An 11469-nucleotide genomic window follows, 5' to 3' on the forward strand; every position below is an offset into this window, starting at 1 on the left:
ACACAGGGCCGTCTGCCGGTGTTGGCGTCACTGGCACCAGTTAAAAACGCTGCAACCGGTGCCGGATCTTTTGGCAGTGTCGGAAGTTAGCTGGGCTAAGCTTCCGGCGCGAGAGGGAGGCCCGGCGCGCGCACGAGCAGCCATTGTGGGACTGACAGGTGCCTGCAGCAACTGTGACCTTCAGCCGGGCCCCTGCCACCAGCCCCCCAGAGTCCCGCCAGCCACCGCCCCCCCGGCAGCCGCCGGGCCCCCGCCACCCACCGGCCTCCCGCAGTCCCGGCAACCCCCCACAGTTATGCCAACTGCCCGCTACCCACCGACCCACCGCTAGCCGCCGGGCCCCGCAGTCTAGGCAACCCCCCACAGTTACGCCAGATCGCCACTGTCCCGCCAGCTGCCGGGCCCCCTGCCACACGCCCCCCCCCCCCCCTGCAGCCACCGGCACACCGCCCCCTCCACCCCACGCAACCACCGGCCCGACCTGAGATCATCCCCAAGGTAAGCCTGATTTTTATATGTATTGGGGGTGTATTTTATATATGTATTGGGGGGGGGGGGGGGGTTGGGTTACTTTTTAATGTATTGGGGTGGTTAGGGTATTTTTTAGATGTATTGGGGGGGGCGGGGTTGGGGTATATTTGTAGATGTATGGGGGGGGAGTGGGGTATATTAGTAGACGTATTGGGGGGGGAGTGGGGTATATTAGTAGATGTATTGGGGGGGGAGTGGGGTATATTTGTAGATGTATTGGGGGGGGTTGGGGTATATTTGTAGATGTATGGGGGGGGGGTATATTTGTAGATGTATTGGGGGGAGTGGGGTATATTTGTAGATGTATTGGGGGGAGTGGGGTATATTTGTAGATGTATTGGGGGGAGTGAGGTTTATTTTTAGATGTATTGGGGGTGGGAATGTATTTTTATATGTATTGGGGGTGTGCGGTGTATTTTTATATGTATAGGGGGTTAAGTAAAAGTTACGCGCTAAAAAAATATTTCCGTGGTAAGTGCGCTATGGGTTGACGGCTGCTCCTTTCATTTGTCCTGGGCCCCATGATTTCTGTTGGCGGCCCTGATCCCACAGACACACACACACATCCCCTCTCCCTGCATCAGAAGCTATCTGATTGGTTTACAGCCTGTCACATGGTGAGACCGTCGCTGTAAAAATCAAATTCTACTGACTACAGAGATTCGCGCATGCTACAGATTCAATGCATTTGTTTTGAAGCGCCGGCACGTCGCCGGCACTATAAGCGCAGCCTTAGGCTGCGTCCAAGGTGAAGCTGAGCGCACTTGCGTGCTCATGCGACACGAGATCAAACTCATGATCGCAATGTCCAGCGCGCGCACATGCCCATGAGCACTCAGCTGCTTGCAGAGACAAATAAATTCTATTCTGCCGCCGTCTGGCGCGTCATGAGCGGTTCGGCCAATGAGGGCGAACTAGCTCCGTGAAGTCATGGCCGCACCCCCCGACGCACGCAACTAGCTGGCCAGGAATCGTCCAGGCAACCTGAGCGCGTGACGTCACGGCTCTCGAGCACCAGCGCGCTCAGTTGCACCATGGACGAGGCCTTAAGGGTTAAAGAAACGTTTTTGTGTGTGATAAGATGCATAGGTCAGGGGACTTCCATTGAAACTGCTTGAAAGTAGGTCCACCCAGCACAAGTAGCGAAACTACAGGGGGTAACCTTCTTCCATGTGCAATATGCAGGGTGTACATACAAATGCTCTGTATAAAAGACATATCAAGCTCCACAGACCGAAAACTGTGATATTTGGCAGTTTTGACCCAAAAAAATGGTGTTTTCTTAGGAAAGGCTACAAGACTGACTCCAAATCAGTGAGAGCCGACACACGTGGCACAATCCTTCTACTTCAACAGCTCCTCCTCGTACAGAAAATCAGTGGCGTCTCCCCCACACACACACATAGGAAACCAACCGATCGTGCCTGTTCTGGGCTCTTTCCCTCATCAAACATGGCCGCCGAGGACTTCCGGCATCCCCGGAACAAAAGCGCTCGCTGGGGCCGTTTCCAAGGCTACAATTCGCCGAAGGCGGGTTCCCGGCCTGAATAGGAAGTGACGTCCTGAGCGGTTTCCCGGATGTAGCAAGTGACCAACGGATGAGGCGCAGCAGCTCACACACTATTGCGTTGTTTCCCGTAACCGAACTGCGACGTCATTGACCGAGAGACGTCACCACGCAAGAGGTGGGACGTGACGTGCATGTCCTGTTACGTCAGATAATAAGTAAGCGCGCCTGCTGTCCGTCTCACGCTGCTCTTGGTCTGGGCTGTAGTTATTGGTGAGGGTGAATGGTTAGGTGATGGGCAGCTGCCAACCAATGAATCCATGAATATTATCCGCTCTCAAACACACATGGCAACCTCTAGGGCCTCGTCCAGGGTGGTGCTGAGCGGGCCCGCGCGCTCACGCTGGACACGTTGCGCCAATGCACGTGGCCTGCGTGAGCGGGCGGGCATGCTTGCTTGCCGAGCAAGCAAAATTGATTTTGATGCTCGCAAGCGCGTCGCGTGAGCGGTTCGCCCAATGAGGGGGAACCAGCTCTGTGAAGTCGTGGCCGCGCCCCAAGATGCGCGCACACCTAGCCGGCCAGGAATTGCCCGGCCGAGCAGGGAGCAGCGCTGGAACGCCAGCTCGCTTGTTTACACCGTGGACGAGGCCTTAGGGCCGTTCTATACAGGTTGCGGCCGCGCGTGTGCGCATGTTTTTCCCTGTTATAGAGCCGGGAGCTACAGGTATGTATATGTGTGTGTGAGTATATGTGTGTGCATTGATTGTGTGAGTATATGTGTGTGCATTGGTTGTGTGAGTATATGTATGTGCATGGGTTGTGTGAGTGAAGAAAGTCCTAAATAAGGTTTTTGAAAGAAAAAAAAAGTTTAATAAATATTAATTTTTTTTATTTGTACACACACACATCCATGCATACATATATACATACATTTGAGCGCCGGTAGCGGCGCAAAATCATCTTTCCCACCGTCTTCGCCGCTGTCTGTCGGCTCCCCGCCGTGCGCGCGGCCCTTGTATAGAAGGACTGGCTGACCTTGGCCATCTATAACTACCGTGCGTGCGTGCGCACGGCGTAGCATGCCCCGCCACTATAGAACGGCCCTTAGGCTGGGGCCATAGAGGGGGTAGCAGGGCTGAGGCGCGCTGGGGCTCGCCTGCTGAAATCTGCGCGATTTCACGCCCATGCAGTCGAGCCAGCGGGCGCGATCGGGAGACTGAGGGAGGCGGGGCAGTGACGTCGCTGGGCCAATCGCCCGCGACGCACCGACGTCACGGCGCCATGACGTTGACACTGCTCCGCGCTGATTTGATGTTTTCAGCCGACAGTGCTCTGAAAAACAGCTTGGATGTCGGCTGAAAAATCCAGCGCCTCAGCAGGCCTGCGGACGCTCGCGTGAGCCCCCTCTAAAGACATCCTCATGGAGGATGCAGGGGCTCAGCGCGGAGCGTCCGCACGGCTCAGCGCGGCCTCCGCTGCTATGGACTCGGCCTTAGGCTGCGCTTATAGTGCCGACGATGCGACCGTCGTGTCAAAACAAATGCATTGTTGCCGTTGTCGGCGCTTATAGTGCACGCCTAAATTTGAAATATAACTATCGCAATGGCGACGGGTGACGTCATCGGTCGCATCGCCGTCGCCGGCACTATAAGCACGGCCTTAGAATCCCAATGAGTGAAAACATCTTACAAATGTACATGTTTCCTGGAAAGCACCATATATGTGCTGCTTTTAAACATCTCTCTGTAGTTGTTTTTGTTTCTGCAAGAGACTGCATTTTTGTAAGGTGTGCACACTTTATGCGGACCATCTTGTATGTGTACATAGCATAGTAAGGGTGTCAAATAACCTGCACAGACACACATGAGCAGCCCAGATGACACACTATGTCAATCTCAATGAGCTGTAAGGGTTATTAGACCCCCAAAATGTAACATTTGTGATAAAAGTAATAACTTTTATTAGGGAGATTCTGTTGATGTCTTTGAGACTTGATGCTAACAAAATCAATAAGACAGACTCAAAAAAGTGGGTGCTGATATATTTCATGACTGGTTTGCTGCTGTGATTTCCTGGTCTATATACATGTATATGCGGATGTGTGCAGTAATACAAAACAGGATGTCCAGCATATAGCCTACATTTTTATATTTCATGAACACTTTGCAGGGTGTAGTTTGCACTGTACATTTGCCATCTCATAGCACTGAGTCTCATGCATACACAGGGCATCTGCAAGTGGATTATAAATGTGGTTCATTCCCATTACGTGCCAGTGAAATGTACCGTGTTTGTTTAGTGTGTTAAATAAAGAAGTAGATAATGTTGACAAAATGCTCCCACCCTCGGTTCCTGATCTAACAGTAATCCAGAGCATTTATACAAGTAACGTTCCTCCACAGTTCAAATTATCAGCAGTTTCCTCAAGTAACAGGCACACCAAGCGTCACTTTAATGTACACAAAGGATGCGGCACTATAAACATTTTATTCATAACTCGTGACTACTGTTCTAGAGCAGCGCTGCGCAAACTTTTTCAGCTGCGGCACCCTTCCTGGGAGCCGTAATGTTCGCGCCTCCCCTCCCTCGAAGGCAGTGCTTCAAATGACGTATCGGGTCACATCACGTGACCCCACCGCGTCATTTGACGCGTGTTGCCATGGCGACGTGTGACGTCACATGACCCTGCGGCGTCAAAGACCCGGTTGCCAGTAGGTAAGTGAGGTTACAGAGGCCTCACGCCTCCCCCGGCATTAATTAAATGCCTGGGGGAAGAGCGCGGGGCCTCTGTAACAGCCCGTGCCCCCAGTTTGCGCACCGCTTTTCTAGAGGATATGTATCACAACCAGATATATACGCTGGACAGATACAGTTCCTGAGATCGAGGTCGGTTTGGGAAGTCATCAGTGTTACCAAGTAAGCCGCAAGTGCAGGAGTGAGGCGGCACTCTGCCTGACCGGAGGGGAATCCACCAACGAGACATAAGCGGAAGAATATGACTGCATCGGATATCCCTATGCTTGGATGATTTTTAATGGCGAGTGTGTGATTTCACCTTGTTTTCATATTTATTTATTAAAGGCCCTGCACCATAGAGGTCATTGCTTTGTATGCTTTTATCTTTGAGTAAAGCTTTATTATCCGACTGGGAGTCAGGGATGGGCTCCCATTAGAAGGAGCACCAAGCACCTCTACATTAACGAAGTTCATGTTCCTAAGTTTAATAACTTGGCATTTTATCTTTTGAAATGTCAGCACAATGGATTTTCCACTTTAGTGCAGTTTTTAATTAGGTGTGCTATGGGTATATTAATAAGTTTAGTTTTGGGGGTAGATTGCTGTCCTTGTGTTCATTCTACACAGGCCTTTTCTAAGTTCGCTATGTTGCAGTGCTACATAGTGTCCTAGAATATGATATCACGCACTTCTGATCTTTAGATTTGTTTGGAACACGATTAGCCAGCCAGAGGCAAAGATTAAACAAATGTGATATTCACTCAAAAAGCTGACACATTTCTCAATTGGATCTTTGTACGGGAAGTTAGGTTTTGCTATAGTGGTAAAGAACATAATTAGGTTGGTAACTGCGTGTCTGCAAAGCATCTTTCTCTCCAGTATAGATTTCTATTTTGCTGCATGGTTAAAAGTTTAGGTCTTTGTAGGGACAGCAGCTTTCACCATTGAAGAGATGCAATATTTTTTAGGTCTCTATTCTCTAAATATGATATTAATGTTTAGTGCCAGGAAGTCCAGAGCATAATGTACTGCTTTAACGTGTGTGTATAATTCATCCTTCCCCCCCCCCCCCCCCGAATAGGACAGCATTTTGAAGATGAGTACCACAAAGAAAGACCCATCCAATTCGAAGGTAAAAGGCTTTCGCATGATATTTTAAAAACACATTTCTAGAGAGTCACTATTTGGCTCTATTTATTATTTTAGCTACTTTTTCAAATGCAAATAATGCATCCTTTGCTCTAGCAAATGCATTAACTATAAAATTGTGTGTGTGTATAGAGATCTCTCTCTCTCTCTCTCTCTCTCTCTCTCTCTCTCTCTCTCTCTCTCTCTCTCTCTCTCTCTCTCTTTCTCTCTCATATATATATATATATATATATATATATATATATATATATATATATATATATATATATATATATATATATAAAAATCTGTGCTAATAAGTCTTGCAATAATATAATGAACCAATAATAAACCCTATAACTGGGTTGCATATATAAAATAATCACAAATAGCAACAGAGATAAAACAGCTGATAAAAATAATAAATAAAAACATGTGATGCTGATGTCAAATATAATCTTGTATATGAAAAGAAATTATGCAATGAAAAAATTGGTTATTTGGATGATATTCCACAAATAGATTAAATATTGTGGAAATGTGTAAAAAATAATAAATGCATTAATTATAAATAATACCAAAAAATGATTGCAACAATCTTAAATGTATGAATAAAGTCCCAAATTGAATTGTAAGTCCAACCATATATCAGCCAGGATGTCCAGCGCATAATGTACCGCTTTAACGTGTGTATAATTCATCCTTTTTTATATTTTTTTTCCCCGAATAGTACGGCTTTTTGGAGAGGAGTACCACAAAGAAAGACCCATCCAATTCGAAGGTAAAAGGCTTTTGCATGGTATTTTAAAAACACATATAAGAAAAAAAAGAAAAAAGCGCCCGATCATCGTGTGATAACGTATAATTTTTTTTTTAATAAAACATGTGAAGACAATTCAAAACTCACAAGAGTACGATATAAAACAGCATTGTATAAGTTTATACTCATATACAGGAGTAATGATAAACTAAAAAAAGATATACCCTATAACTCAGCGCAAAAAAATATATAAAGTGTAAATACAATATGTGAATATTAAGCTTATTGCTAAGTGAAAGCTGCCACGGGGTCTCTGCCAAACAAATTCCTCACAAACTCATTACAGACAATTATACAAAAAATGCAATGACCCGGCGCTTCAGGCTACAACAATACCCCAGTCCAATGATTAGTCCATATAGATATGGAAAGTTCTTTTCAATATTCCAGCTGATGGAGCGATGGTGATCCAATTGCTGGCTGCTGGTTCCGAACTCCTCCTAGTATGTAATGGACAAAAAGGAAAAGACCATTGCGCAGCCACAAGAATCCATAAATAACTCCACAACAGATTAAAGTAATGAACTTACAGACTTGCTGTGTTATTGTTCCTTTGAGACAATCTGTGCTTTTAACCTCTTCTCTTTCAGATATCACGAATCCCACGTGTTGTATTTCTATCCTCCAGGTTTTCTGTATGTTCACTGCATTATCACTTGGTCATAGTTCCCATGTGTTCTCAGAAAGGAAATAACATGAAAGATGATGGTGCAGATTGATAAAAATGTATTACAATAAAAATAAAAAACAGCCAAGGGCTTACTCACATAAACCAGGCTGTGTAAAAACAGCTGACAACGTGCCGTCCGCAGCTTGATACAATCAGGTAGGCAGGCTTCTGGGAGGATGGCGCTATTGTTGTTTGCAAACCCTGAAGTGGCGTCTAACTCTCAGTAGTTACTCTGCGAGATTCGCCCCCTCTATTTGCTATAGCTTCCTCTATCTCAGCTTGAGATCGCCAGCACTGCAGAATGTGCTCTGCTTACCTCTCTGGGTAACTGCCGTCAGCCCGCGCTAAGCCTCGTGATGTCACACTCTGGCGTCTCTCCTGATCTCTATGCTCCTGCTTCTGAAGACCGTGTCAGTTCTAGCTCCTCCCTCTCCATACGCGTTTCGTGACGAATGAAGTGACCACATTGCGTCACGAAACGCGTATGGAGAGGGAGGAGCTAGAACTGACACGGTCTTCAGAAGCAGGAGCATAGAGATCAGGAGAGACACCAGAGTGTGACATCATGAGGCTTAGCGCGGGCTGACGGCAGTTACCCAGAGAGGTGAGCAGAGCACATTCTGCAGTGCTGGCCACCTCAAGCTGAGATAGAGGAAGCTATAGCAAATAGAGGGGGCGAATCTCGCAGAGTAACTACTGAGAGTTAGACGCCACTTCAGGGTTTGCAAACAACAATAGCGCCATCCTCCCAGAAGCCTGCCTACCTGATTGTATCAAGCTGCGGACGGCACGTTGTCAGCTGTTTTTACACAGCCTGGTTTATGTGAGTAAGCCCTTGGCTGTTTTTTATTTTTATTGTAATAAATTTTTATCAATCTGCACCATCATCTTTCATGTTATTTCCTTTCTGAGAACACATGGGAACTATGACCAAGTGGTAATGCTGTGAACAGACAGAAAACCTGGAGGATAGAAATACAACACGTGGGTTTCGAGATATCTGGAAGAGAAGAGGTTAAAAGCACAGATTGTCTCAAAGGAACAATAACACAGCAAGTCTGTAAGTTCATTACTTTAATCTGTTGTGGAGTTATTCATGGATTCTAGTGGCTGCGCAATGGTCTTTTCCTTTTTGTCCATTACATACTAGGAGGAGTTCGGAACCAGCAGCCAGCAATTGGATCACCATCGCTCCATCAGCTGGAATATTGAAAAGAACTTTCCATATCTATATGGACTAATCATTGGACTGGGGTATTGTTGTAGCCTGAAGCGCCGGGTCATTGCATTTTTCATATACAGGAGTAGCCTCGAGGTGCCGCCGCGTCTCCGCTCTTCCGCTGGGAATGGATGTCGTCACTCCTCATCAGTGGTGCAACTGGTTTCAGATTCCTCCGTCAACCCCAGTCCTGTGGCGTAGGTTCCCTCTAATGAAAGAGTCCCAGTGTACCGGAGCAAAGTTTGGCCTGCTAATAAAAAAGTCAAATGAGCACTAAATCATGTGCAATAATACCATCCCTACGTGTTTCCTCAGACTTGCTCTGACTTCTTCAAGGGATAATGAATAGGTTGGACCGGAACAAGGTTTAAATATATCTCCTGATCAATCAAATGGAGACAGCATGTAATTACATAATGTTATACACTTGATCTTAAAAGAAATACGAGTGAGATTGCTAATTGATTAGAAGCACAGTGAGCTAGATGAGTATACAAAAAAAACAATGTTAAAGTAACCATTATCAATGGTACTTGAATGTTAAACATATATTTACATATATTCATAAAAAAACACGCCTGTATGCCCGCAGACCTGGCCAGTCCCCAGTACTGAGGTGGGTAAGGGTATAACACGCACCCACAGCAGTGAGGGCGTGCCCGGAGTGTGGTAATTGCGTTGCCGGGCCTGGTGAGTAAGGGTTAACGTTATACTTGCTGAGTCCGGGGTGCCAGAGGTCGGAGGGTAATGTCCAAGAGCCAGAGTTCAGGGGTTGGAGAGAGCAGCTTAGTGATGTCCGAAAGCCAAGGTTCAAGGCCAGGAGAAGGCAGCGTAGTCAAAGTCCAAAGCAGAGTTCAAACCAAGGGAATCCAAACAAGGGCAGGGACAGGAACCAGAGCTGAAATAGACAAGGGAGCTGGGCATAGACACTGCACACACAGGAGCTACAGGAAAGCTATGCAGAGCGAGGAAGTAGAGGACAGAGTGGGGTTATAAAGGAGGGAGGACAAATAGCAGGAAGGGGTGGAGCAGGGGTTTGTCTGGGAGCTTGCAGGGATAGGTGTGTGAGAGTAGGGGAGGAGACAGGGAGGTAGTCTAGGGTAATGGCCTGTAATCTCCGAGGGGCGGAACCAGTATCAGGGGAGGATTGGTAAATAGAGCGGGTGCGCAATATGCGAGTGCCAGAGCGTGGGGGAAGCATCGCGGAGGAGGTGCTCGGCTGAAGGGTAAGAGAGGGGGAAGGAGCGGAGGAAGTAGGTGTGGGGACGGAGGTACGCCGAGGGGCGCGAGTCCCCTAACGGGAGACCGGGAACACGCGGGCACAGCGGGAGAACCGTGCGAGTGCGCAGACCGGGAGCGCGCCGAGTGCGCTGCAAGGGAGCGGGGCAGGGGCCGCCAAGGCAAGGAAAGGGAAGAGTTAGCCGGAGGAACCAAGGTGACGGGGACACGCTGGGAAGAACGAGTCCCCCGATCCGTTACAACACCTTTTGTATTTTGTTAGATTTGATTTAAGGCTATTTAAGATTATTATTGTTAATCTTTTGAGGATGCCATAGATACAATTTGTTATTATAAATAGTTCATTGAGGAAAGCAATATACATGTTTATATAAAAATAGATCTTTTAAACCTGGAATCCATGTGTTAGACATTTATAAATATTATTTGTTGGAAAATTAAAAATAAAAGTAAATTAGATTATCCAAAAATATTTATTGTTAATATTACATAATTGTTTTTTGTACATATATAAAAAATGTAGAAGATAAATGGTCAGTCTTTAAAACATTGTTAGAAAAGCACACTTATCAGTGTATACCCTTGGGTAATAAGTATAAAAGAAATACTGCTGCGGCAGACTTTATTCTTACTAATCACTGGCTTGTACCTGGCATGTTCCTGGAATGCCACGCTGTTCACCCGGAGCATGCCGGGCTCCTTTTGCCTTCCCAGCCAGGGGTCATGCCCGGCTGACGCGCGGTTGATGTGTTAATTAATAATGGTTCAGGATTGACTAGGCTGCAATGCTTCGTGTGTCCGCCAGATGGCATAAATTCATGAATTGTAATGCAGTATATATATATATATATAAAGCTGTCTGTGGGTGGTTTTCTGGGTATGCACCTTAACCCTGGCTGTGCTCGAAGCTGTGACCATGCAGCAAGCTTAAGCCTATAGGGAACCATGTTAAAAATGGTTATTGAGGCAAAAAGTGACACTGTGTGCTCATTTGCATGTCATTTCCCAGAATCCCTTGCTGCAGTGGAAGTGCTGTATGCTGGGTGATAATGGGGAAAGGCGGGGTTGCAGACCTGCCTAAGACATGCAGATGAGCATACAGCTATATTTGCATATTTGCTTTCCTGTGGAGGGTTTTTGTCACTTTTTTTTTACTCACCATAACTTAACTCAGTATTATATATATATATATAATATATATATATATATAATATATATATATATATATATATATATATATATATATATATATATATATATATTATATATAGTGGTTGACAAATCACCAAAAAAATCTACTCGCCACACAAAAAAAAATCTACTCGCCACCTAGTACCAAACGTGTGCTGCTTGGGCCAATATTTACTCGGCCGGCGGTTAAATCCACTCGCCCGGGGCGAGCAAATGTATAGGTTTGTCGAACACTATATATATATATATATATATATATATATATATATATATATATATATATATATATAAGTGACACTGTGTGCTCATTTGCATGTCATTTCCATGTCATTTCCCAGAATCCCTTGCTGCAGTGGAAATGCTGTATGCTGGGTGATAATGGGGAAAGGCGGGGTTGCAGACCTGCCTAAGACATGCAGATGAGC

At 46.1% G+C, this 11469-nt stretch overlaps 1 protein-coding gene across 18 annotated transcripts in view; it reads left to right on the plus strand.

The window, feature by feature from the left end:
* Positions 1 to 2082: 2082 nt before the first annotated feature.
* The window catches only part of LOC142487216 (uncharacterized), a 79545-nt gene continuing 70158 nt past the window's right edge, over positions 2083 to 11469 (plus strand). For 15 of the 18 annotated variants that reach the window (XM_075586061.1, XM_075586068.1, XM_075586066.1 and 12 more), the window contains exons 1-3: positions 2083 to 2256; positions 5859 to 5909; positions 6636 to 6686. In XM_075586061.1, the coding sequence (XP_075442176.1) occupies positions 5874 to 5909; positions 6636 to 6686 (87 nt within the window). In that variant the 5' untranslated portion in view covers positions 2083 to 2256; positions 5859 to 5873. The remainder of the gene's footprint in view (positions 2257 to 5858; positions 5910 to 6635; positions 6687 to 11469) is intronic. The other 3 variants (XM_075586067.1, XM_075586077.1, XM_075586076.1) reach the window with 1 other exon arrangement.

The sequence above is a fragment of the Ascaphus truei genome, chromosome 2 (assembly GCF_040206685.1).
Source record: "Ascaphus truei isolate aAscTru1 chromosome 2, aAscTru1.hap1, whole genome shotgun sequence".
Classification (NCBI taxonomy): domain Eukaryota; kingdom Metazoa; phylum Chordata; class Amphibia; order Anura; family Ascaphidae; genus Ascaphus; species Ascaphus truei.